Source organism: Xiphophorus maculatus, chromosome 12, assembly GCF_002775205.1.
Source record: "Xiphophorus maculatus strain JP 163 A chromosome 12, X_maculatus-5.0-male, whole genome shotgun sequence".
NCBI classification, from domain to species: Eukaryota; Metazoa; Chordata; class Actinopteri; order Cyprinodontiformes; family Poeciliidae; genus Xiphophorus; species Xiphophorus maculatus.
The window spans coordinates 6,115,863-6,143,821 of record NC_036454.1 but is presented as its reverse complement, the minus strand read 5'-3'; the positions used below and the strand labels follow the sequence as shown (position 1 = coordinate 6,143,821).

General features: G+C 36.8%; 2 protein-coding genes across 41 annotated transcripts in view; both read right to left on the bottom strand.

Moving 5' to 3' along the window:
- LOC102220084 (calcium/calmodulin-dependent protein kinase type II subunit beta) overlaps window positions 1-14,103 on the bottom strand; it is a 79,386-nt gene extending 65,283 nt beyond the window's left edge. For all 37 annotated transcript variants that reach the window (XM_023343079.1, XM_023343043.1, XM_023343078.1 and 34 more), the window contains exons 1-2: window positions 13,756-14,103; window positions 7,640-7,734 (exon numbers count right to left, since the gene is read on the bottom strand). In XM_023343079.1, the coding sequence (XP_023198847.1) occupies window positions 7,640-7,734; window positions 13,756-13,817 (157 nt within the window). In that variant the 5' untranslated portion in view covers window positions 13,818-14,103. The remainder of the gene's footprint in view (window positions 1-7,639; window positions 7,735-13,755) is intronic.
- Window positions 14,104-16,871: 2,768 nt separating this feature from the next.
- On the bottom strand, window positions 16,872-27,915 carry LOC102220341 (protein transport protein Sec24C-like). 4 transcript variants are annotated; one of them, XM_023343147.1, is made up of 21 exons: window positions 27,686-27,915; window positions 25,834-26,502; window positions 25,658-25,716; window positions 25,125-25,178; window positions 24,747-24,858; window positions 24,516-24,643; window positions 24,256-24,388; window positions 23,764-23,873; window positions 23,488-23,600; window positions 23,084-23,275; window positions 22,244-22,340; window positions 22,044-22,148; window positions 21,787-21,954; window positions 21,065-21,161; window positions 20,830-20,978; window positions 20,238-20,376; window positions 19,372-19,493; window positions 19,026-19,205; window positions 18,664-18,861; window positions 18,257-18,346; window positions 16,872-17,801 (listed from the first exon to the last, which is right to left on the bottom strand). In XM_023343147.1, exons 2-21 carry the CDS (start codon window positions 26,453-26,455, stop codon window positions 17,661-17,663), a joined length of 3,009 nt encoding a protein of 1,002 aa, XP_023198915.1. In that variant the 5' UTR covers window positions 26,456-26,502; window positions 27,686-27,915; the 3' UTR covers window positions 16,872-17,660. The 4 variants fall into 4 exon arrangements, with proteins under 4 accessions (XP_023198915.1, XP_014326035.1, XP_023198914.1 ...); XM_023343146.1 differs by having other exon boundaries at window positions 17,661-17,801; window positions 24,256-24,391; XM_023343148.1 differs by having other exon boundaries at window positions 17,687-17,801; window positions 18,257-18,333; window positions 24,256-24,391.
- Between the last annotated feature and the right edge of the window lie 44 nt (window positions 27,916-27,959).

Here is a 27,959-nt window from a genome sequence, read left to right as displayed (position 1 = left end):
GAAACCAAAACTGCTTTCATTAGCAGTGATATGAACTGTCACACGTCCTACACAAACCTCTGGTATAGTTCTATAAATATTTTTGTGTTATTGTAAGACAAATGGAAAAAGTTGATGGTATGGGAAAATTGTGTTTCATCTTCTTCTGTTCTTTCCCTCCTTCATTACCTTATTATTGCCGAACAAGGAGGTAGAACCTGAAAATGAACACCCACTCATTTCAGACCAGGATGAAAATGGGTTTCAGGTCGTTAATGAAGCTGACTGGATCAGACAAAACAACCTTCATGACTGAAGGATGAACATTTCCCCACATTTCTCAGTTTATCGATAGATCAGCTTCATGAAAAAATAATCTGGGGAGATTACGGTTGATGGAAACAATGAAAAGGTTCAGAGTTGAGCTCTAAAACTCAGTAAACAGATCATAGTTTGGCTTTCTATCCATATGGCCAAACAGAGATTTAAAAAGGAGTGGCAAAAGAAAATGAGGTGGATTAGCAGTGTTTGCCAATTGCCAAGTGAGTTCCTTGGAGATAAATAAGTACTTTTGAAGTGAAGTATATTGAATATTATGATGTAATTTATAGAAGTAAAATATTTCATGCAGTATCTACATTTCCTGGGCATGAGTGGAAGTGAAAATTGAGTAAAAAAAACTATTTTCTTTTGGAATCAAAACACCATAAAGTATTACATTTTTAAAGGATTTTAGACCATTAAATTAGTACAACTTTTAGTTGTAAATAAAACAGAGCTCCGTAACTACCTGGCTGCACACCACTCTGTGGGTTGTTCGGTACCGCAGTGAAACAAAATAATTATGTTGAGAAATGCCAAGAGAGAAATTTTATTTAGAAAAAAAAAAGTTATTATGGAATGCAAATGAAATTATGTGAGTTAAGGTTACAGAAATAATCAGAATTAAACAAAAATCCATTAATTAAATATATTTTATTTCTTTTTAAGAAAGGAAAGGGAGACAAGAAAGAAACACAAAAAAGACATTAAAATCATAAATTGGATTTGGCATGAAAAAAATGATGAATGTAGTAGACAGTTCTTTTATTTAAAAAAAAATTCTAGTGCAGCTAAAAATAAGGCAAACAAATATATTATATTTCTGTTTCACTGTATAAAAAGTTTGAATCAAAGTCTGAGCTTTCATTTTGCTGTTACTCTGACTGTAAGGAGTTTACAGTCAACTGTGGAAAAGTAGCGCAGCCCTGGTAGTACACTCTGCTTCAAATATTAATTTAATCCCTCTCTTTAAAGCTGTCGGTCAGCCAAACGCTGTCGTTCTCTGAAGCAGTGGGGTAAATAAGAAATGAGCAGAGAGGTAACGGAGAAAGGAAGGATGGTGAGGACCGGTCCTGAAGGGGGATGAGAGAGGAAGTGGCAAAAAGGAACAAGCAGGAAGAGATATGTGGCAAACAGGAACACGAGCGCAGAGTGAGATAACCCAAGGATAGCATGCAGTGGAGTCTGCAGGAGACGTTGTGCTGGAGAAGAAGAGAGGAAGCGATGAAGAGAGGAATACATTTGGGTTAATCATCGCCAGTGAGGGCTTGCATCTCAGGAGAAGAGACATCCACAAAGAGAAGCATATATAACCACTGTTCAAGAATATTTGACTTACAAGATCAGCATGGCTCACTGCAGCTGGGAAATATGGAGTTTAAATGTCACTTTTTTTCTCATTTCCTAAAAATACTACAGGAATGTAGACGCTGGAAAACAGGTTCTTGGAAAAAGTATTCACACCCCTTAAAATTTTTCACATTGACGGTCACGATAAGTTTTGTTGGGCAATAAATTGTTCCAGTAATTATTGTGATAAACGATAATATTGTCGTTTTGAGACCATTTTTAATTAATATTTTGATAAAGACATAATAATACTAGTTGACCAATAAACTTAAATTTTGTAAAGAACACTCCACATTGAAACTGTAAGACAATTTAAATGTGCAAAATAAAACACAAGAACTAAAACAATAAATAAAATGAATTAGGAAATCTCTGAAAACAAAATGCCCTCCAAAAATAGTAATCATCAGAAAGGAAACAATCAAGTTCATGTTAATTTATTCTGCAATTGATTCATTGATCTATTGCTTATTGAAACGGGCTTACAAGTCACAGTCAAAGTACTGCAGATTTGTGAATAACAAGTAAACTAATGTATAATTTTCAAAACAGTTTTGAAATAAATATCTGAAAAAAGTATGTAGCCTGTTTTACCCCAATACTCACTATTCAAACAACTGCCTTCAGAAAAGGTGGTTTAGAAATGATTAGAGAACAGCATCGTGAAGACCAAGCATAAAGCAAGGCTAGACGATAATTTCAACTTGCAACAAAATATTTTATGCAACTTGTAAAAGTTAGCATCAAATAAAGCTAAGAGGGGAACTTTAAAAGCAGGGACATTTACGGTGAACCATCATCTTTTAGGAATCATTTCCATCAGAAAAGAAAAACCAGTAAGGAGGGTTAAAATGTTTGGTGTAATCAAACTAATCTGCTGAACTTGTGGCTATATTATAAATAAAACAGGCTCTACTGGCATTTGTAATTATAAGTAGAGTGATTTGACTTCATAATAGGCTTAAATGTAATAGGCCTTCACTTAAATACCTCCGCACGACTTATCTGACATTGACACAAAAGAACCAGGACAGAAATCAGGTCAGCTCTCTGCTGCTGCAGCAAGTAAGTCTCAGACAAAATAAACACCTCACATGTGCACATATATATTTATTTATATATACATACATACGCGCACACACCCCTCCACACTACCATGATATGCTACGAGGCCATACAGGAACCTCTGGCATCCCTCGTCCACAGATCGCTGCCAATAAACAAGTGCTATGATTGGCTGGAAACCTTACCCAACAGACCTGCCCTATATTTCCTGTTGACATGAGCTGGATTGACATGAACCGCTTGCTGTCTGCAATACGGGACAGAATCAGGGCTGAAGTCAAGCGGGGCGTTTGGGTAACGCGCAAATAACATTTAGTCATCCATTCCCAGATGCTTGATATCAGGATTTTTAAGAGGGTGAATCACTGTGACTGCAGTAAATAAACAGAGTTCACTGTCAGAATGACCATGCATGTGTGTGCCAGAGTGAAAGAGAGGCAGAGTCAGATGAGAGTCCCGTGCTAAAAGGCATGTAGGCGTACAGGCGCATGGCCCTCAGCTGCCAAGTGCCTGGGGTGCCTTTTCTGCCATGACCCCCCGGCCTCCCTGCAGCTCCCATCTCCATCTGCCCTTCCCAAGCAAACGTTCCTCCTAAGCAGACTCGGCTGGCGCTTTAAACCCTCTGACCTTACCTGCTTTCTGAGAAATATATCAGCAGCGAAAATCTCACTTGTGAAGCAGAGCAGTAAGTCATCAGGATCGCCATAAAACCTGGCTGCTGCAGCCCATGTCAGATGGGTCATGATGAGCTATTATTAGCGCTGGAGTAGAAGTCGTATGCAGCAGCTCAAACATTGCTCTGCTGTTTCAGAGAACACGGCTCATACATTAGTAAAGAGCGCAGTGCAGGCCGAGCACACCGCTCAGTCGGCTCGGATCATCAAATCTTAAAGCAGGAAGATTATGCCGTACCTCAGAAATCTGCAAGCAGCTGCAGCCTTTCATAAAACAGCTGAGGAGGAAACGTATACCTCCAGTTAGTGGAGATGCACCGGTCAGAGATTTACGGCCGATTTTTGTTTTCTTTGGAAAGCTCTGACCGATCCAATTTCTCTAAAAACTATAATTAACAGCACTCTGAGTTTCTATGTTCAAGTTTTTCTGACATTTACAGCTCTGGAAAAAATTAAGAGTCCACTGCACTGAACCCCGTTGAAACTCTAATGGTTATTCCACCAAATATTGATTTCTATTTGAGTTCTGAAAGCACTGCATCTTTTTTGTAATTTTCACCATTTCCCATTTTCAATAGTTTGTAGAATAAAAGAATAATGTTCATTTTACTCAAACATATACCTATAAAAAGTAAAGTTAGAGAAACTGATCATTTTAAGTGGTCTCTTATTTTTTTCCAGAGCTGTATATACAATCCTCAGTCATTTATTGCTAGAGAAAAGCTGATGTCACACTGTGTGTGTTAGTGGAGATGCACTGATTTGATATGGCTTGTATCTAGGGCTGAAACAATTAATCGGATTAATTGTGATGAATGAATTATTCAAGTAATTGTTAACAAACTTAGTAATTGTTAACTGAAATATATAGACTCAAAAGATGAAAGAAGAACATACTCAGAGCAGCATGTAAGCCAAAACTGAAGAAAAAAAAAAATATATATATATATATATATATACATATAGAACTTTTGCATTTAAGATAAAAAAGAAAACCTCTGTCTGTACATTTGTTTTACCCAAAACTGAGATAGCAGTTTCAGCTTCATCTGCTTCATCAACACAAAACATTCGACCAGATTTTTGCTTTGAATTTAATATATTTTAATAGTAAAGGGGACGATGACAATCTTGTAACTTTTTATAAAATGCAGAGCTGGTACAACCATTTAATAAACTTGGAAAAATAAAGCAAGAATATTCCATATCTTGTTCTTGTTGCTGAAAAGATATTTTTTAAAAATCTAGAAAGAGATTGTCAACCTGTAAAATGTAGGATATGGTTTGCTGTTTTTGTTTAATCTAGCAAATCTGCAAGACCCTTTTTATGTTGTAAACCTACAGTGATTTACAGATGCCTTATCTACAGAAATCTGATTCCTTTTCTTATTTCGTTAAATAACATTTATTTGATTAATAAAATTGTTGAGCAGGTAAAAGCAGAAAAACTAAAAAAGTTTTGCAATCCGTGGCAACCAGAGTATTTTCAACTTGGCGTTTTGGCCTCCATGTCAAAAAGTTTGGACATCACTATTCTAAGAGCTTATAACAAAAAAGACATCTTTGATTTCCGTTAATATTCATAAATTATCTTAAGTTTTTTCTGTTTTCTGACTCTGCTTCAGAATCTGCATTAATTTGCTTTAAGCATTAACATTACAAAGCTTATTAGCGTTAGCATGCTAAAGGTGAGAAATGTATTGCTTTATGGTGTAAGTAGTCTGATCTTTTGAATTTTTAACAATTATCCCTGACAGCCTCACCTCTGTGGTGAATTGTCATTGCTATCAGAGAGTACTTTCATAAATCTGTCTGCGTGGATTTAATGACATCTGAGCAATTGTTTCCAGAGGAAATTAATACCCACAGTAAAAGGTTAACTGACAGACACAAACAGATATGAGCAGACATTCTACCCCTGTTAAAATGCCTCTTAGACCACACTCTACATTTACACACATGCACAAGACATTTGTGTGGGGGTGTGCATGGGGTGTGTGTGTATGTAGCAGTGTATTGTCAGTGGGGTGCCACCTGACACAGCCGTGGCTCTGGGTCTCCGGTTGCGGGCTGCAGAGGCAGCAGGAGATTTACACCGGGCGAGTGTTGGTGTGAGGAACAACAGTGACTGCAGTGGAGCAGGACGGGTTTATGTCACAGTGCTGCCTAAACCGGGCTTTACTGCCTGAGCACAGCGTCCTTTACAAGTAGGACTTTATGCCTGTTTAATGTGAGCAATATCCTAGTAATATACAGTAAAAAAAAATTATGTGGAGAATTATGTTTTTCATGGATTTAGATATTAATTACAGATTAATGCTCTCTTTCTAAGAGATAGGGTGCTCACACCAGTCCTATCTAGTTTATTTATTTATTCAAACTCTAGTTCATTTGTCTAGAAAGTTTGGTTCTTTTGGGGAGGTGTGAATGCAAAATTTTAAAAAGTAAACTCTGGTCCGCCTAAAAATACTCGGTCTTAGTTTGGTTGAAGTGAACTCTGGTGCGGTACAAATGCTTATATGTGAACACTAAACAGACCGGAGACAACTCTAAAAGACAGGAAGTGGACAGCAGCGCAGGGCATTTTGGGTAAACACAACCACAAAAACCACAAGTCTAACACTAAAGGGAGAAATGGCTCGTTTTGCCAAAGACAAAAACGAAACCGCTAAAATCTGACACTACTCCGTTATTGTTTACATTTTGTGAGGAAAGACGTTACGCTCAGTGTCTTCTTCAGAGGTTTTTGTGTCACGTCCTTTAGTGGTTCTTGTTGCAGCGCCACCACAGGCAAAGAGGGGAACAGCTTTTTCAACTAGTTGGTATCTTTGACATAGCACAACATAAAAGCCAACCGCAGCAGCTGAAAATGTAACAAATGTTGCAATTTTGGTCCTCTATCGAACTGGTCTATCAGGTATGAAAACACCCAGACGATTACTTAACGGCAAAGGGCCTGAGAGTGACAAAGAAACTTTTTCTACACTATAATAATCCTTCGCGGAACATCCTTTTAACTGAAGGGGATCAGAAATATGTAAGGTTTTTAGTAAGACTTCAGCTTAAACTTAAACATACGGTTGACTAGAGCAGGAAATTTATTTGAATCCTACATTTTTAGAATCAATAATAGAATCATCAATTCTAGAAATGCCTCCATGCAGACCAGAAATATCAACACCAACCCAAATGTAACTACAGCCTGTATTTGGCATTATAATACAACCACATAAATACAACAGAGAAGTAGATGTGGAGTATCAAGCTGAAGCAAAACTTCAGGGTTTTGTTAGGAGTGGGGCTACAAAATCATTGTTTTCAAAAAGTTACATGTTCCTTATCAAAGGAAAACACAACCTTCCAGTTTGGAACCAGTTTCCAGGGTTCCTCAACGTCTTTCCTGTCAATATTCCAAACAGTTCAGCGACAATGTTTCTAAAAATATTGTTATAGGGCTCGTAAAAGACCATTTCAAAATGGAGGCAAGGTCAAACTGACTGAAAAAAACACCAAAAACTGAAATCTAATGTTTACCTTTAGGCAGGATTACAGTCCATAAATGATTCAACTCTTACTGATTACTTTATTTGATCTCTTGGAATGTATTGACGGCCTTTAATGAAGAAAACATAATGTAAAGTTTTTTTGTTCAGACTTTGAATTTGCATCCATTTTTACTCCCCAACTTATTTAAGCATATTACATCCAGTATTCAGGAGCTAAAGTTTCTTGTATTCAAACAGAGAGGCGCCCTGGTCCCATAGAAACTGGCAGCATTCAGCATCAAGTGAAGTTTACTCACAGTAATTATCCACAGGTTACAGACATGTGGATTTGAGTGGCATTTTGCTATTTGAATGATTAACTACCACAGTGTTTAAACTGACTAAATCCCTACAAAAGCAACAAAAGTAAAGAAAAACTTCAGAGAACAGAAAGAAATCTGGGGCACTATCCACAGATTATGGGAAGTTTTTACATTTTGTGAAGCTTTTTGGGACGAAGTAAGTGGTTTTCTTTTCACATCACTTTTCTACCACAATCTTCTCGAGCCGTTAATTTGTGAGTCCTTTTCTCTCTCTTTGCTGGCTGTGACTGCAGAGCTTTCAGAGCTATACCAGAGCTGTGGACTTCATGCAGCCTCTACATTTACCACCAGGAAAATCCCAACTACAGGATGCATAGTGTTCTGACTGCATAACAATATCCAGGGATTGCATGTCGAACTAAACAATGAAATAAGTTCTTACCTCTTGCAGACAACTTTTTGGTGTTGATTATTTTAGCGGCATATTCCTGCCCTGTTGACAGCTTCACACATCTGCGCACCACTGAAAACGCTCCCCTGCAAACAACAAACAAAATATATTCTTATTACTTTAAGGAAGATATTTTCAGATTTTTAGCAACAGCTCATATAATATTTATGTCCATCAGGAAATCTCTTCTGTTTATCAAACTTTTGCTTACATGCAACTTCTTCAGAGCCTTAGCTGGCGTAATGACTCCAGTTTTTGCTGAGACTACTCATGTTAATACATACGACTGATGATTTACTGGAGCTACAAGCAGGCTTAATATTCCTCAAATGTAACTGTGGAAAGCTACATTTAAAGACCAAGCTGTCCAGATTTATCTGCTTAATAAGCTCCCATGAGGAGCCTCAGAGCCAGTCAGCATGTTCTAGATAATGTGCTCACATGTGGATGGTGAGACGTGCAGGGAAAGAAACAAACATTTCTACTGTGAAACTACAAGGGCAAATAAAAGAGCAAACAACTCAAACGTAATATTTGACGTATTCAAAGAGCCTATTTCTGCAGAAAATTTAATTTAATATGAATTTAGTCATATAGAATAATTTAAAAATGCTGAATATGAGTTGTGTTGCTCTAAAAGCTGCACAGCAAACTCTCAAGTCTCTAAATAACTTCTCAGCCTCGGCTGGCTCGGATCAATCTGGCCGGTCTGGCTTCCAGTGGGTGTTGACAGTGAAAGGTTGAACTGTGACACTGGGTTTCGCTTCCAGACCAACAAGGTCAAAGGTGAAAGCTCTGGGACCAGATGGACTGAAACTCAGACGAGGCAATGCAGAGGACTGAAAGTCTTCTGTCAGATAGCATTAATTATTATTACAAACACATAAGCTGCTTTGAATTAAACAGATATTCAATAACTCTGCAGTTAAACAAAATATTGAAAAGAACATGAATAATTACTAAAAAACAGTATTAAATGTGCTACTTCATAACTACCATAAGAAATGCAATTGCACTCAAAGACAGCAAATAAAAACTGCATTCAATCATAAATAATCTTTACTGATAACACTTACAGAAACTAACAAAGAAAAAAATAGCTCAAACCACAAAACAACAACTTAGACCATTGGTTTCTGAGGTTTTAGAGCAACATTAAAATTAATTGTAATCAGTGCAAAATATATTTTTAAAAGATAAACAGTACTACAATTACTTATATTTTGCAGTAATTTTCCATCCTGATCAAGCAGCTTTCTATTGTCTGTTATATGCATCATAAGTATTTCCACAATATAGAAAAAAGGTAATGAATGAGGTCTTATTTTGACTCCGGGGACACAAACTCAAGAGATGTAACCTCAAATCTACTGTATATGTTAAGGAACAAACATATGCCTTCAGAGATCAATGGTTGGTGAAAAAGACATGAATTAACTGCCAAGGGTGTGAGAAGAATCAAGCGTGACGCTACCAGGAAGCCATTATCTTCCAGTTCTGCCATATTCCATAACTGCAGCCTACCTGGAGTTCCTAGAAGTACAAGATGTCCAGAGCGCAGAGACATGGCCAAAGTAAGGAATGCTGAAACCGGACCATCACTGAACAAGACACATAAACTGTACTGGCCAGACTGGGCCAAGAAATACCTGAAGATAGATTTTCCAAAGGTTTTATTGACTGATGAAATGAGAGGGATTCTTGAAGGACCAGATGGACGGTCCCATGCGTGGATCAGACACCAGCACGGTGAAAGTGGCATACTGGTATGCACTGGTATTATTAAAGATGACCTGGTTAAACTTTTTTGGGTTGAAGATGGGCTCATAATCAACTCCCATGTTTTAAAAGACATTTCCTTCAAACAGAGTTACTGGAAAAAGTCAACATCTTTCAGAAAGGTGATGGTTTTTATGCATCCAAGTTCTCCTCTGTCTGGCTAGCCAGTAAAGATAAAAAACATATCACATGAAATGATTATTGTAAAGTGATTTTTGTTTATCACTCTCACTTAAACATATGAAGATAAAAATAAAAATTTGATGGATAATAGTTGCTCAATAATTGCATACATTAAGATATTCTCCTAAAAATCCCAAAATGTCACTTTTATTTTTTTAAACATTCCTGTTTGAGGTTTATTAACATTTTGGATCAACTGAAACTAATGTAGGTAGTGATTATTAAAAATAATCCTTAAAAATATGACTTACTTGTGCATAGTGTAACTTTTTGTTGTTATTGCCACCCTAGTCTATGTCAATTATATTATTGACATAGACATTATTGAATTATAGATAGCACGTTTAAAAAAAGGCAACAAAGTGCATGATGGTGAATAAAATCAAGTAGTGAAAATCAGAAATCAGCAAAACAGATAGACAAATTTGGATAATTAGTAATTTCTTCCTTTTTCTTGAAATATAAAACAAGAACCTGCTGCATATCTACGTGTCATCATACTCAGAATGTAAAATCTTGGTCGGAGAATCTCTAATTACAAAGTGCACAACATGTAAATCTGCACATAACCTTCAAATATGACAGAGATAAAAATCTACTTTTTATGGAAGAAAAACCACCAGCAGAGCAGCGCACAAATGTTTCACAATAAAAGTCGTTTGACAAAATCTAAATGATAACCAGTGTTGTTTTAAAGTGAAAACTCGTTATATTAGCTGCAGAATTCACTGTAAAAACCTATAATGAAAGCCACGGCACAGAGAAGATCAAAGAACATGCTTACTAACAACTGTTTTAAGAGTTTGTTTATGCCAATTTGTGTTAAAGAGGAGCTGCTTGTCGACCGCCAAGGCTGATATTATCTGTAATAGGCGCACAAAGTCACGAAGCTTAAATGTCACAAGTCCCACAAAGGAAGAAACAGCCGCCAAAGGTGAGAACACAATAATTATCTCTCCTCAGATGCTTAGGATTAGTATTACAGAGTCATGGATAGCATTATTATCTCAAGGCCAAGCCACTTGCACCTGAACTCCTTCCTCTGAGATGGATGTGACAGGATGAGTAATTATAATCATTTGTAAAAGACGACTTGTAGAGCAGGATTAGTGTCACTCACAGAAGATCAAAGCCCGACTAATAGGTTATATTTTTTTATTTTTATTCAAGAGACAAACCTGAAGAATAAGAAACATTCCCAGCAACCAGAGTTATTGCTCCTGGGAGAGGAGCAAGCTTTGCAGCAGAGAAAGTGTTATTATCCCCAGGTTGTGTGCATGAAGTCACACTGGTGGACAAAACTATTTATGTTTGTCAAATGACAAGAAAAATAACTAAAATATTATATCTGTGGGGCACACCAGATGCCTGAAGTGAGTCTGAAACATTTGCAATAACAAAAACTAGCTTAGATTCTTACTGGCATAAAGAAAATTAAAGCGTTACTAATTCTCCTGCCATCTAATTATGATGTTGAAAATGATTCAAAACTTGCATCAACATGTATCCAGAGAGAAAATACTTTTTTGTGTTTTTCTCCGGAACTATTTTTAGATATAACCAGATTATTTTATATAAACGTCTTTTGTAGTCACTGATTCTGAAAATATCAACAATTATTCTTGTTTCGGACTGTAAAACTGCCTTTGATATAGCTTAATATCCCAATATTTTAAGGTTTACTTTACTAGCAGCAAGTTTCTGTCACCCTGTTTCTCCCTCAGCGCCCATCTCTTGTGGTTCCCCAAGGTTCTGTTTTATTCTCCATTAACATGCTCCCTTAAGGTTCAATCTGTAGGAAATCTCTTCATGCAGATGACTGAGAGATCGAATTACTCCAGAAGCACATTTTTCAGTGCTAATTGCATCTTGCCGTATAAATCTGGGTAGGCTTCAGCCTCTTGGCCACATTAAAGGCTAGAGGGTGACGCTTGGTTCTCATTTTGACTTAGACAAACTAAGATAAGATAAGATAAGATAAGATAAGATAAGATAAGACAAGATAAGATAAGATAAGATAAGATAAATCTTTATTGTCATTGTCACAAGGACAACGAAATTCAAAGGGTGCCATCAGTCGGTGCACATGCCCAAAAACAAAAAATCACTGTCTCACAATTCACACACAACGCAAGAATCAACAAACAACTGGCAAAAAAATAAGAACAGCCACATTCTCACATACATCATTTATGATGATTAATGGTTGTTTTTGATTGCATTTAGTTTTGTTATTGCTATCGGGTAGAAACTGTCTCTGAGATGGTTGGTTCTTGTTCTGGTTGTTCTGTAAACTATTTACTATTGCAAAAAACCTTTTACAAGCTAAAGCTTTTATTGAAGGTAAAGCTTTCGTTTTAACTCGGTGGGATTTTGAAAGGCTGAGCTAAGATTCCAGTTTGGTCATTGAAACTCTCTGAGTATTGGTGTGAGTCAGCCCTGCCTTTAATGGCTACAGTTTACGCAGAAACTAACATTTTACTGCTGAATTTAAAGCTCTCCATGGACAAACTGCAGCATATATCCATCCTCAGCCATATGCTTCAAGGTTAAAGGGAAAAATTCTGCTGGAGAATTTTTCCCCTATTGTCCAAAATGTTTTTATTTTGTATAGATTTTTTAATACTCAAACTGCTTCTACAAAAAACTGAAAGGGCATGAATACCTTAAAACAAAAGCTCTCACATTATCCTGAGACTTCATGGGAAAACAGTTCAACTATTCAAGAATTAAATCTTTGAACATAAAGTTTTAAAGTCGGGTGGATTTCATGTGTGGATTACTAATACTAAACCATTTATTTGCAGGAAGTGCAAATAATAAAGCAGAGGCTAAGCTCACATGCGCTCCAGTAGGAGTGCAGTAAAAAGGTAAACTGTAGATTTGTTGTTGATATTTCACTGGACCTAGAATTTATTTGTTCAAAGTGCAACAAGTGAAGAAGTGAGACGCAGCAATATAAAGATGGACTGATGAAAGTCGATGACTGCCAAAGTGGATCCTGAAGGATCAAAGTGGAGATAAACGCTGAAACAATGGTAAAGTCTCAATATTGTCACCATAACAACAGAAATCGGGAATAAAAAAAAACACAAAAAATTTAATGTAATTCTACACAGACATAAAATACTAAGCATCTTAAATCTCAAATAAGGCAAAATATGAAATTGCAGAAAGTAGAAAAGGTTGATGAATATGAGCATGTTGTAACTTTTCTGAAACTATTTGCTTGACTCAAGCTCAATTTTAGAGAAATTAGCAATACTTTGACGTTTTGTTTGTAGTATTTTATGCTTTAGATTTTGCTTCCGACTTAAGTGCAGATTGCAATCTGTCACTACTGCAGTCTTTTAGAGAAAGGGGTAATGAGATACAACAGCGCTGTTGTAGGAAAATTAACATACAATAACCAATTAGATGGCAGATAAAGCAGTAGAAAATTTTGTGTTTCAAGTCTTCACATTTGGTGATATACCTTGATGCCTTGCTTTTGTTAATTGCAACAAAAATCCTTTTTTAAAGATTTGTCCCTCAAGCAAAGGTCTATGAAAGCTGCAGAAATAATAGAATAACTTCAAACCTTCCCAACGCATATGAATTATCTTATTGGTTTATTATTTATACAGAAATTCCCTATAATTACAGAAGCCATAAAAACCGCCATGCTTGCAGCTGTAGCAGATCTTTTTTTCCCTGCATATCAACAAATCCCCGCTCTGCGCGAAGGGCACACAAACTTAGAAAAACATATTTTCTGCAAACCGCAGTTTTTGCCTCATCACATGTGGAAATGCATTCACCACAACAATTTCCCTGCTTTTATTTTTATGTCCTTGTGAAATAAACCCATAAATAGAAAACCTGCGTGCTATATAAATATGCCAAAACTTATTGAATTTAATTTGTAATAACAATACGAAATCACACTCAAAAGCGTGGCAGGGAGCCGAGTAGTTTGAAAGCTGACGTACCGAAAAAGGGCGCACACGCACATACACGCACGCACACACACACACACACACACACACACAGAGCCGCTGGCCCGCTTCAACTCTGCAGCCTTGCTGCTGTCGCCTGTCCGAGCCTCCCTGCACAGCAAACAGCCCCGCCACCGACTCAGACACCCTGACACCACAGATACTCACTTCCCCAGCTCCTCGTACAGCTGATACTCGTCCGTGAATCGCGTACAGGTTGTCGTGGCCATGGCTCTCCCCTGTCTGTCTTTCTCTCGCTCGCTCTCTCTCGGTTTCTTTCGCTTCTTTCTCCTGGATCAACTCCGAAAGAATTTACCCTCAGCTCGTGCGAAAAACGGTGTAAAAAAATGTAAAAAAAAAAATAAAATACCAACGCGGGTCCGCCCAGCAGCTAGCCGGCCGTTGGAGCGGTGGAAAAAGCCTATAAAGAGGCGCAGAGAGACGGAGTGGTTGTAGAAAGACGAAGCGGGCGGTGTGGGTCTTTCTCTGTCAGACTGGCTCCGCTATCTGACAGCTACCGCGCTCAACCGAGCCGCTAGGCAAGCTGGGTGAACTAAGTACAGCCACTTCCGCTTTGGATTTCCAAAATAAAATATAATTTCCACACGAGGTCAAATTTTAAAACATTTAGAGTTTGTTCGTGTAATAAAGCCTAAAAATGTGTTGACTGGTCTCAAATGTATTCTTAAAATTTAAATAAAACGTTAGCTGATTATTCTGACAGTTTTAAATGAATAAAGGATTTAGGAAAATTGATTTAGGAGAAAGACAGGCAAATGCAACATTTATTTTGTTGTTTTATTTATAGTTTTAGCACATTCAAAATAATAATTTTAGCTGTAAAAAAAGAGAAACTGGAGCAAGTCTCTATCATTATCTCATCTAGGATGGGATACATTAATACATGCAGTTCCATTCCATTCAGTAAATTTTAATATTTACAAGTCAACTTCATTTATTTCAATAATTCAATACACAAAGTGAGACACTATATATAAATTGATCAAGCATAGACTGATGTTTTTATTAAATATTAATACACAAATAAGCTTTCATTTGTGCATTATGATGTGTTTGTCTTACAAATATGACATTTATTTATGAGAAGAAAAACATTTCTAATATCGAAACATGGGCTTAATGAAAATAACTTTTAATATATGCTTAAAGGTTGTTATTTTCTCAAGGTATTAAAAGGAATTTCTTGATCTCGCACATAGGGAATCTCCATAAGTAGTTACATTAACTTGAGTAACGTTTTGGGAAAAGAAATAGTGCCTCGGAGTAATTTTACTTCACATTATTATGAACTTTTGCTACTTGAGTAAAATTTCTGAATACTTTATCAAAATAAGTAACTTCAGAGAAGAAAAAGACAACATATTTTAATCAAAAATGTATGAGACACAGACACCCATACACCTTTTACGGTGCAGAAAAAAGTCATTCACAATTCCAAGTCCTGGGGATTTTCAATTGACTAAAAATGCTCAAAATTCGATGATAATCTGCTTAACTTTTTTGTAAAGTTATATTTTGAATAATTATTTGATTTTTTTATTATTATTATCATTATTATTATTATTATTTAAGAAAAAGCCAGTAAGCTAAACTGACCCAATACTGAGAGTTTAAGCTACAGATTTTTATGCACAAAGTTATTTTTGTTTAAATATAAACAGATGGAATTTAATACAATATGTACCGGAAGTGCTTTAAATAAATGTTTTATTTGTTTTCACTGTCATCCCTCTTGTCAGCATAACTTAAACAGACCATTTTAATAGGTTTCTGAATTAAAAATAATTTTTGAATGAAATCATGATCCTAAAAATTGGAATCAGAATCAAATTTCTAGACCCTGAAAGATTCAGCTTTGTTGTTATTTTCTATTCATTGAGCCTGCTAGATAATCTTAATATTTATAAGATAAAATAAGCACTATATATTGTCCCTGTAGTACATTACCCAGTTCTAACATAGGATTAATATTATGCAAACTTTAATTTAAAAAATATTTGAAAATGTCTCTGTTGCCTAAATATTAATTGATATGACCAGTTACTCAGTACTTGAGTAACTTTTTAACTAAATATATATTTTATTCTCGCCTGAGTAATATCTTGGAATGCTACTTTTTACTTTTACTTGTATAAAAATATGCTACTCTAATCACCTCTGTGTAAGACTAACATAAGCCTTAATGCTTTAACGCACAAATGTGGTTTATTTATTGTGTCAAGTCGTTTTCCGGTGTCTCGCTGATCGCTCTGGCTGACTTGACGCGACTCGCTTCATTTGGCTGCAGATTCTCCACGGGAAGGCGGTGGCTCTATGTCGCCCTCTGATGGACACTTCGCGCACAGGCGCGGCGCCACAACGTAACCGAACACACCTCCCTCCCTCCCGCATGGTGCGTATTTCCAAATAGGGGCAAATATGAGGGAGCTTGTTTATGACTTCAAAAGCTGCCTTACAAACGACATGTTTAATGTTTAACTGTTTACTTAACGAATGAACGAAATAACTATAATTGATTCGTCACAGCAAAGGATGTCAGTGCTGAAACGCTTTACCTATAAATTTTAGTGCACAGAACTCATAATGTTTAAAAGTTCTCAGTTCTGTTTAAAATTATTTTACAGTCACTGCATGATAGACATGCAAAATTGTTTACATTTACAAAATCAGAATGCATAAATGCAGTGCTTTATATTCACTGTATGTGTAGATGCAAACTACTTTTTTTTTTATCACGTATTAAGATAATTAGTGGTCTGATAAGTTCTAAATGTTTCTAGAAAAGCATTCAGTCTTGAAAATGCTCCATAACTTTCTCCATTACAAACATTTAAACTTTTACATTTACCATGTTTTTCAATGTTTGATGAAAATTCTGCATCTATTTCTGCATTTAAAAAACATTTATTATGATCAAGTGATATGGCATTGCATAAGCTGATGTTTTGTGTATATTTTATGCTTATTTGAAAAATGTCTGTTGCAGTTTCTTGAGTTGAATAGCTCATTTTCTCTTTAGGAAGCAGATAAAAGTGTATACTTCTCTCTGCTCCCTTTTCACTTCGTTGTTGAACTATTCATGTGTATTGAATGAATAAAATGAAAACATAAAATGTTTTCAATCACAAATTAACATGTCTAAAAAACTTTTAAATCTTGAATTTTCAAAAAAAAAAAAAAAAAGCTGTAAGTGAAAATAAAGTCTGAATTTCTTTCTTCAGATTTTTCATAGTTTCTGCAATTTAAAGTGTAAGAATTTACTTCTTTAATGAGTAATTTTAATGACTTACAAAGAAAAGATATGTTTCAGTCTAAGAAACTACTTTTTCCAACATGAGTTGGGAGACGCATAATGATGAGGTGAGTCATCGAAGTAAGTGCTTTTACAAATAAGCTGAATGAGTAAAGATTTAATAGCTGAACATTATTTTTGACAGATTTATATTCGAGCTTGCACTTAAAACATGTTTCTTACTATATAATTACTTCACGCAGCCTCTTAAAGTTGTTGCAACAAAATGAAAAAATTCTGTGGTTAAAGAGCCGCAGCACATAGTTCAGTGCTTCCCATTTCTGCAGCAACATAATCACAGTTATTGGGCACTTATGACTGATTAGATAGTCACCCTTTCAGCTTCCTGAGTCACATCTTCATCAGCTGCTCTGTTCATTACATCAATGTTGGCGGGGGAAAAGGGGAAAACTTGAGTTAAAATCTCCATTCTTTTTATTTTTAATCCACAGGAAGAGGCTTTCTCTCTCTCTTTTACATATGAAGCTGGGGTTAGAGAATCTCTGACACAAGGATAAATTAACAACAGATATATTTCAGAAAACAAAACACATTTTATAACTCTTCACATAAACACATCATTCTTGAATAAATAAATAAATAAATAAATAGATAGATACAAGTGATTATTTTAGGGGCACATGTCCATGCACATCCTGCTTCTCTGAACAGTCTTAATATTTTCAAACTACAATAAATCTTCTGTCAATAAAAACAAAACCATGATCTTCTGCGTTCAGGCTTTCCATGTGTGTGTGGCTCACAGCAGGAGACGGACAGAGTTGACGTGGAGATGATACAGGAAGTCTGCATATGACGCTCCTCCGTTGGGACTTTTGTCTTCCACCAGGTGGCGCTGCAGCGCCTCCTCGCAGGTGTCGCCTTGTTTCACCACCACAAGCTGAAAAAAGGACAGTTACTAAAGCGCTAAACAAAACGTTTCTTGAATCAACTTTCAGTTTAAATTACTTAGTCTGGTGAGGATTAGTTGCTTACACTGCACATCATAAAAAAATCATTTATTACAAAAACAGTTACACATACTTTACATAATATTAGAAATATAACAAATGGCTTCATAAATGCACAATTTTAACACTTTACTTAATTAAATAATTAAGGTACATTAGAAATATAACACATTTTCACTATCATAACACTACATAATAAAATAATTAAGCAAGGCTCTTTTAAAAGCTCTAGCATCTGTCACATTTCCATGTTTTCATTCCTTTAAGTGTAACAGTCTTTTGTCCAGCACCTGTAAAAGAACCTTTTAAAGTATTACAATTGTGTAAAATTAGTTTAACGTACATCACAATACTGACTAGTAAACCAAAGTGTTTTCTATCTCACCTTGCGGGCATAGGGAACCTCGGAGTTGAGCGAGCTGATGAGTGACCGGACTCTGATGGACAGACGGTTTTCCAGAGCTGGAAGGTTGGTCTGATTAAACAAACGGGAGGAGAAAAGAGGCAGAAAACACAAACCTGGAGGACGTCAGATTATTGCCTTATTCAACATCAAGGCTTATAAAGGATGCCAAACGTTGTACAAACTATGCCGTCACTACAATATTCTGAAGGAAACATATTTTCTCTAAGTGGTTTAATCTTTACGCAGATCAGTCATGAGTGTTTGATCTTCTGTCTTCTATAGGCTCTTTTTTGAACAATTTGGATTACTGTTAGTGTTATTATTATTTTTGTTTTTACTTTTTATTGCGTGTTCAATATAAATAAATAAATCAGTGTTTCGCCCACCTCGCCTGAAGGCAGCGAAGAGAAGCAGCTGGCGTTGAAGAGCTCAACAAGCGTCCCCGCAGGGACCTGAGTGCCAACCCAGAGCAGCACAGTGAAGGGGGCGTGAACCAGGTACAGACCACTGGAGTCCAGGCTGGAACTCGTGCACCGTAGCGCCCCCTCTGGGTCTGGAGGACTGGAGCTGTCAACTGAAGGCAGCTGCAGAAAAAAAAAACTAAATTTGCTGGTTGCCTTACTGTCTTGCAGCAGATAAATGGAAATGTCTCCCAAGATGCAACATTTTAATCCACACAAACTTTGGGTTGAATATCTTATTTAATGTATGCTGTGTCAAGAATAACTCTGATGTGTTGGTGACCAACCAGAGGCAGCAGCAGGGGGTAGAAGTGTCGGACGGTGCTGCGGGTGTCGAGGCCCAGCACCCGGCAGCGCTGCTGCAGCCGCTGGTGGACGGAGCTCCTCAGACCCGGCAGCAGAACCTCACTCTTCCTCAGGCTGTTGACGTAAACTGGAAGAGCTCGCAGGAACTGAGGAAGCACCAGCTGCAGGACGAACACGACACAATAAGGTTAAAATACAATAAAAACAAAGCAGAAGTTGCTTTTTTTGGTTGCAATTAAACATCTGGAAGGATTTAAAACAATTTATACTTAAGCAAAATTTGAAAATACTAAATACAGTTGTGTTTGTGTGCAACTGTTACCTCACCTGGCCAGCAGACACTGAAGACGAGCAGCAGTGTTTGCGGTAAGACGCCAGAGCTTCTGTTACATCTGTCTGCAGTTCCTTCCTCAGCTCCTGCAGAGGGCGCTCTAACACTGCACAGTACACTTGACAGACACACAAAGGAAAGTAGAATTAATAAAACAAAGTAACCACAGAAATGTTTAATTGCTCTTAGATTACCAAGTTTTGTCATTTTGGTGATAAAGTCAATCGAACTGGTTAAATATGTAACATTGTTATTCTTCACTGAAGTATTAAAGAAACATATTTTCAGAGTTAAAGTTTCTAAAATCGATTAGAGACTTTTTTTTTAAGGGTCACATAGCTTTTGAGGTTCTCAACAAATAAGATTTGGCAGAACCAAAAGCAAAAATGGCTCTATGGGTCAAAGGTTGCTGACCTCTGAACTTTACCAACTATCGCCCTGTAATGGTAATTCAGCATATTGTAAAAAATAAAAAAGAATAAATATTACAACCGGCACTCAGAGGAGGATACTAATTAACAAGAATTTCACTAAAGATGCAATTGTTGGTCTTGTTGACTGTATTGGTTATATTGCAGGTATATCTGTAAAAAATACAATAAAAATATTGATGGGGAAAAAAAAGATGCCATTGTTTCTATGGAAAGAAGCCTTTCTCTATAACTTAAAGACAAACTATAAATATGTAGGACTTAATAAAGTTTATTAAATTTATTTAAACCATTAATACTAAGTTGGAAAATGTTCAAGTCTCAGACTTTTTTTTTCAAATTGAGAAATCACAATGAATCATCCTGCTGCAAAGAGTGAAAGCTATTATAACTACTATATATTTCAGTGACACACAGGGTATATTTCATACTCTTCTTGCAGTAGAAAGTGAGAAGGGTTTCAGCCTGGTAGTTCCTGAAAGTGTCCTGTAGGTGGCGTGAGCATCTCAGTGTCAAAGTGTGAACTCTGGTCCTTCTCTCTCCCGTCTGGGAAGTATAAGACAGGACAACCTAGTGCATGAGACGAAAAAGCATAAAATTATTACAAAATGCTTCATGTTAAGTTAAACTTACATTGTAATAAAGACCTGGAAGACTTAATGTTACAAAATGTAAATTATTTCCATAAATGCTTTAATTTAACATGCAATCAATTGATTTACTGGAAAAGAAGCAATGCATCCAATGTCGACTTTGGCAGAGATTGAAGATGTTGACCAAATTAGTCAACATGCTAGTCATGCCAGTAGATGCTAACAGCAGTTTAAAATGTCTCCAATGTAAACATTTTTTCAGTCTTTGTTTTAAAAAGCATAAAATCTTGTTTTACAGCTATTCATCCCTCCTCCTAATATAAATAATCAGTAACAACTTCCTAAAAGGAGCCTATATAATGAAGAAAAATCATAAAAAGCCAAAACAGACGATGTGTTTGACGCGTCTTCACCCATTTCTCTAACTCGCCTGAACGGCTGCCCCTCTCGTCTCATCCAAAGCTTTGCTGTGGGTCAGCTCCACAGCCAGAGTTGTCCTGCAGTTGAGTGTTGCCATGGCGATGTGTCCAGGGTTCGAACCAGGGACAAACAGCCCATAGCAACCAGACACACGCAAATCTGGCAACACAAACACACACAAAAAGTCAAATCACACATTTTATAAAGAAAAGTGATGGAATGAAAACATCAAAATCTTCTTTCACCTTTGCTGACGAATATCCGGAGCTCAGCCTTGTAGGCCGTTTCCGTCTCAACAATCCGCTTCAGATCCGTGCTGAAACGCTCTCTGTCCAGTTCGCCCTGGGATGGAAATGTTACAAAAGTTCAAATGAAACAATGAACTTGAGAGGAATTCTGAGTAGAACATATGTACAGACAAAATGCTTTGTTTTTATCTTAAATACAAAATGTTTTGGCTTAATTACTGCTCTGATTATGTTCTTCATATCAGCAAATTACTTTTTCTGAATCTGTATACACTAGTTAATGATTAATTGATTAGTAAATTAGTTGACAATTATTTCAATAATCAATTAATCACAATCAATCTTTTCAGCCTAAGTGAGAAAAGTACAATCTGAAATTTTTCATCACAATGTACAGCAGTATGAAGACTGTGTGTTAAAACGTATGTCACTCTCAAAAGCTATATAAATCAACAATTATATCAATCTAAGTATATACATATATCTTTTTATAAAGCATATCATGGTTTTTCAAGATAATAATTCACACATCAGTGGCATTGTACAATGATGTCTGAATGTTTGCATGTAAAAAGCACCACATAAGTTGAGTCCATTTACCAAAAACAAATTTAACAATGGCTTGAAGGTCAGCAAAATTCTCAGCAGAATTTCTTAAATATCAAACTTTTCATTAAAAAAAGACCAAAGTTCCACAGTGGGCGGAGCTACTGGAGTACCTGGAGGTAGCTGTAGGTGTGCAGAGCTCCACCAGTTAGAAATGGAATGTGGCCCGGCCAAGCCCCGCCCACATCCTGCTGGGAGAGAACAAACATGTGGACGCCGCATCCCTGGATGATGCACTCTTTAGCCAATGAGATGGCTTTTTCTGATGGCTGGAAGATAGACTATAGAAAACAAACAGGGAGAGAAGAAATGTTTCATGAATTAATGTACAGTATCTCACTAATGTATAGAATGTTATAGTTAGATTTACCTTTGGTTTGTTGGTCCCAAAGAACCCTGAGGAAGAGTTTGTGTGTCCCGTCTCAATCAGGGCGGCTGTGTGGAAGATAAGCAGCTTCCCTGGACACTTCAGGCCCTACATGTTTTATAAAAGAATCTCAGTTTTTGCAAATCTCGCATTTAGGAAGAAAATAGCGGAGAGAGTAAGCAATATGTTTACTGATTGATTACCTGCAGTACAGCCAGGCCTGCTTTAACAGGAAGCTCAATGGGAAGTCCACTGGAGTCACTGCACTCAGCTCCAAACTGAGGAATGAGCTGCAACACACTGCAGACAAAAGAAATGACCTCAATTGTTTCTGATTCTGGAAGAGATATGGGTGTATTTATAAACCATTTGTGCTCCATCATTGTTACTTAATGATGGAGCACATTTCAGCCCTAATGGGAGGTCTTAAACCTCCCATTAGGGCTGAAATAACAGCAATGAATTTATTACAGAAATAATGGAGACCTATTTTAGTAATAGATTAATCATTAAGTGGAGTATACACACACAAAAAAGGCCACTTGCAGGAAAAGCAACATTTTCATAGCAGTAATTAAGTCAAAACTGTGCAAAAAAAATACATACACTTTGCAGTCAAATAAAAAAACTACTTTGTCTGTAAAAAAGTTCTACCAAGTGCCATACACACTTTCTTTGTATAAACACAATATGCAAAAAAAGAAACAAACAAATCTCTAAAAATGTTCTTGCTGATTTTTCTGGTAAACAAAATAAGCTGGTGAAATTAGTAACTGGATGAAATTCTGTAAAATATCCCTGATTAAGTACTGTTTGCTATCCAACTATTAATCGATTACTAAACTAATTGTGAACTACAGCTCTACTTCCCATATAAGAAAGGAACAGGGCAGATTAAATGCCCAGAAAAATTACAATTAAAGAGCTACATCGGAAACTCTACAAGCAGAATTTTGAATCCTCTGAATGATGTGCAAAAATTCATCAGATCAAAATCAAAAAACAAGAACATTACTGTCAGAACAGCTGATATGTTTCCTTACCTGTCTATACTTTCTATGCAGTCTTTGAGGGACACCAGAAGCCCCTCCCTCACAGGAAGCTGCATGTCTTCCGTCTCAGCGATGACCAGCATGTGAGGACGGGAAAGGTCAGGACTGAGGTCGTACAGGTGGATCCTGCTGTCATACGTCATCAAACCCACACGGAGATCTGATGAAGCGTCTCCTGCCTCTCTACAACCCCCCCCCCCAAAAAAACAACAAAAAACAACGATCAAACCTGATGTTTCCAAACTGGCTAAAAAAACTACAGATAACGTAAAAGTATTTATATCCTTTGAGTTTTTTCTCAGTTTGTTAAGTTACAATAAACTACAATGTATTTTAACAGGAACTATATGTGACCAACAGAAAATAATGAATATTTCTGTAAGAAATGTGCTTACCTGACCAGTGAGGTGAGCAATGTGTGTATTTGCTGAGCAACAAATTCTAAGTGTCCTCCTCTCAGTGCAGAGGCAGAAACATCTATGGCTAGAAGAAGAGCAGCAGCTTCACCCTGGAGTGAAAGAAACAAGTTTTCAACTCACATTTCCTTCTAGAAAATCACTTACGTAAAAGATCTTATGAAAGTACATATGCATTAAAAAAAGAACTTACTGAAGAGCAGGTTCAGAAGGGAAAATGCAAATAAAGCCAAATCTGCAGAATGGGAAGTTTACCTTTTCTGAGTTGAGTGTTTCATACGACCCCATGCTGAGTTCGGGTCTCTTGTCTTTATCAACCCGGACCCCCTTCGCTCCTTTGGTGGGCTGGTACTGCTGCCACGGCACTGAGACCCAAAAGAGCAGAGTAAATAAAAAGAAAACAACCGCTTAGATAAATTAAATAAATTGAATTACTTTTATATAAGCATGGGCATTTATTGTACCATTTATTCTTTATCGATTATCGTAAAAACAAAAATTTCTATGAGAATTTTGATTTATTGTTGCAATGATAAATTGAAGTTATTAATGGCAAATTTTACAAAAACAAACAAACAAAACGGACAATATGATTGGAAATGTTATTTTTGCGATTTTCTCCTATATTTGATAATATAATTGATATTGAAGCATTTTCAAGGATTTCAAGCACCCTTTTCTCGGTACTGGACAAAGTATCAGATGTTTCTGTTTTTATCTCTAAAACAAACTGATTTTAAATACTACCTTCATTGAGTTTCCCACAGAAGGGGCAGTAAAACCTCTGCCCACAGTCCTGCCAGCCCATCGCTGGGCACATGGAGGCGCCGCACCAACGACAGCCCACGACACAATCCGTATGTTCGCATAGAGGGATCGGCTTCTGATGGAAAAAAATATTTTTTAAAAATCGACACAACTGTAGCAACACACACGTGTCTTCAACTGGAAAATTCTTTAACAACAAAGATGATTATTTATCTCACATTAATAAGAATAAAACTGACCAGGCATTCATTTTGATTGAAGAAGGGAGTGACAAGCGCCCCTAGTGGCAGTCGGCTGAGTAGCGCCGTCTGACCGTCACAGGGGACGCAGTAAGTAATAGAGCGGATGGCCAACGGGCTTACGTTACCTGCAGCAATCAGATTAAATTACTGATGCAAAGTTTCATGTGTCTACAGCTACATGACTGAATTAAATCCATGACAGAAAACACCTGAGACAAAAACCTTCACCTCTGTCCTCTATGACACAGGAAGTGGTCGCCAGAGGAGGCAGGCGAGAAAAATGCTCCGAGATGAAAACTTTTCCGTCCCACTCCGCTCTGTCCTCTGCCATCACTTTTACCTTCACAGAGACAGAGAGGTCTGTCAGCTTCCCTTTAAACATTTCACTATATTCAAATGTAATGATAAAGAATTAATTATTCATGGTCAACCAGCTGTTATTGCAAATATGTTACAATGAATACGATTAGGCAAATAATGGATGTTTTACTTTTCAAAAGCTGAGAAGCTGAATGTGAACACATTTAAAAATGAAAACAATGTGAGGAAAAGTTGCTTTTAGAGCTGAGAATTTGAGAAATTGAGAATTGAGATAAGCAAACTTACAGCGCTTGGTAAGAGTTCAGGATTCAGGCCATAACGAGACTCAGAGTTGGGAGACTGCAGAGAAAACAAATACTTTAATGAACTTACATTGATTTGTATCTTCCAGCCTTACATTCAATCAATTCACATACAAAAAAAACTTTTGACAGTCGAGCAAATTTCAACTTTGAGGAGTATAAAGCCTTTATATCTTCGCCTTGAGCTCATATATATTTTTAATCAAAAATTTAGCAACACAAAATGGTTTTTGAAGTGATAGATGGTTTTCAATTAAAATATATTGACAGACCCTGCAATTAACTCAATTAAATATAATAATCGCGTTCGATAGTAAGTTTTATTTCATTATACAAAAAATCTCAAGAGTATTTTCTTCATCTTTTGTTTACTTGTATGACTTAAATCTTTAAGTATTGCAGTAATTCATATTAAATATCCATATGTACAAATATGTTAGAAAAACCCAGGGTTCCATTTTGTTTTACATGACTTTGTAAGCTACCATTTATGACGTTTAATGTTCATTCAACAACCTGTGGTGTCAAATTATGATCCAGTGGAGATGCAGTGGGCACAAAGTCATTTATGCTCCCTGAAAAAATACAAATAAAAACTTCGGTTGGAGAAGTCATTTTAATTGTAATTAATTTTGAACATTTTATTCTGATTCCTATGATGTTATTTATGACCAAACCCACGCAGAGCTCACCTTTAGAGAACGCTGCAAAGCTCCACAGAGGCTGCTGCTGGATGGGAGCGCTGGGTGAGCTCAGCATGTCATTAAATCCAACAAAAGATCCAGAGTTTCCCCCGTCGGATGCAAGATGTTGATTATGGTTTAACTGAGGTTCAACACACGAAAAGCTAACAGGAAGAGGATGTTGAGCTGGTGGCTGATTCAGAAGACTTCGATATGTATGTTGAGAATATGATGAGGGATCTACTGCTTGGTAAGCGTTAGGAGGGGAATAATGTTGCATTGGCTGCGCCACTTCATTATATGGAAGAGAGCATGGTGGTTTGTTCCTTTCTTGGATAGTAGGAGATAAACCATCAGGAATGCTCTGATCAACTTTACAAACATACTGCATGCTGGGATGAGAGTTGCTCCCAGTAGAAAAGGCAGCAACATCATTCTTAGAGTAAACGCCAGATGCCTGCAGGTGGTTGTAGCTCAGGTTTTGGCTGGGTTCACAGCCCAGGCTGAGTTGCTGGAGGTCGGGGAGAGGATTGCAGAGAGGTCCTGCAGGCGCATCAGAGGACCAGCCATTCTGGACCGCCCACGGCGGACAGGGAGGGTGGCTCTGATTACGGGACGGGGCGTCCATCATCCGCCATAAAAATCAGAAATCAGAATTTTTCTCATTGGAGGCAGGACCTGATGAGACAACAAGGCATGACAGAGAACATTTAATATTTAAAATATATTCTGTTTGTTCTCTGTAAAGTTTTTTATGCATCAGTTGCTGGGCACATTTAGGGTTTCTTCTTTTTGACTAGACTTTTCAGTTTTATTTCAGTTTTCTTCAGGGTTCGTACACTTTTCCCACAGTAAAATTCAAGCACTTTTCAAGTATTTTCAAGGTAAGTTTTCAAACTTTCCTAGCACCGCACTTTGTAGATTAAAACAATACAAATGAACCAAAGAAGACAGCTTCAATTAGCTTTTTTATGACATCACTTATTACTGTTATTAATAATGCACTGTGTTGTGATAGTAATCTACATAGAGGAGACAAAGTAAACAAAAATCTAACATAATTTCATGTTTTGAAAAGTCTCTCACACACCCTTTGTGTAAATATTTGATTTTCCTAATCAAATTAATTTTTCTGACTGCTTCTGGCAGCATGTAAAGTTCAGCAGAGTTAATATTATGGTTTTTGGTTCTTTTCCCCATTAGTTAAAATGAAAAAAACATGTAATGCTAAGGAAACTCTTTGGATATGGACATTTCATTTCCAAAAGGTCAGCGCACCAGAGCCCTGACCTCAACCTAATAGAGAATATTTGGGATTAGTTAAAAAAGAGACTGCGACCCAACATTAGTGTCTGACCTCACAAATGCTTTATAGTAAAAATGGTCATAAATGCACTTCTTAACCTTTAGAAAAAGCCTTACCAAAATAATAGAAGCAGTATCTGCATAGAATAAAATATCAGTGTGTATGTAAAGGCAAGTAGGCCAATACTTGTTGGTTTATAGTGTTTATAGGCATTTTTGAGAATGAATAACCTATTATAACCCCATGTCTACCAACCTAGTAAACATTTAAAATGCAAAAATAACTGTTATATAGTGACAACTTTGGCCACATCTTAAGCTATGCTATCACTGTAAAAATAAAACTAAAGTGGGCTTATTTCTATGGTTTTATTACTGCTACTTAGTTGTGCTAGCTAGCTACAGAGACTCTCCAATGACAGAGAGGTTTCTGTCGTTAATGAGGTCCTGAGATAGAGGCTCTACACACACATTAACTCCAAATTAGACAGACAATCAAATAAAAATCTTCAGCTAGAAATATGTAGGATGTGTGAACAGATAGAGGAGTCAGTACCCTTTGACATCAACGGAAACAGGAGAGTCCGTCTGCCTCGGTGCTCGTTAACATTACGAATGTCGGTGTCTTCATTTTCACCTGAGCTCCAACGGATCTCAAACACCTGGCCTTATATTGTATGAAAATATAAATCTAATTAAGATAAAAAACAATCTCATCCTTTTGGACCAGACACTACCCAGCCTCGTCTAGAAATCGCAACGTTAGCATCACGGAAAGTAAGAATCAATACAGCGCGCTTCCGGTTGTCCTTTCAAAATAAATGAATCCA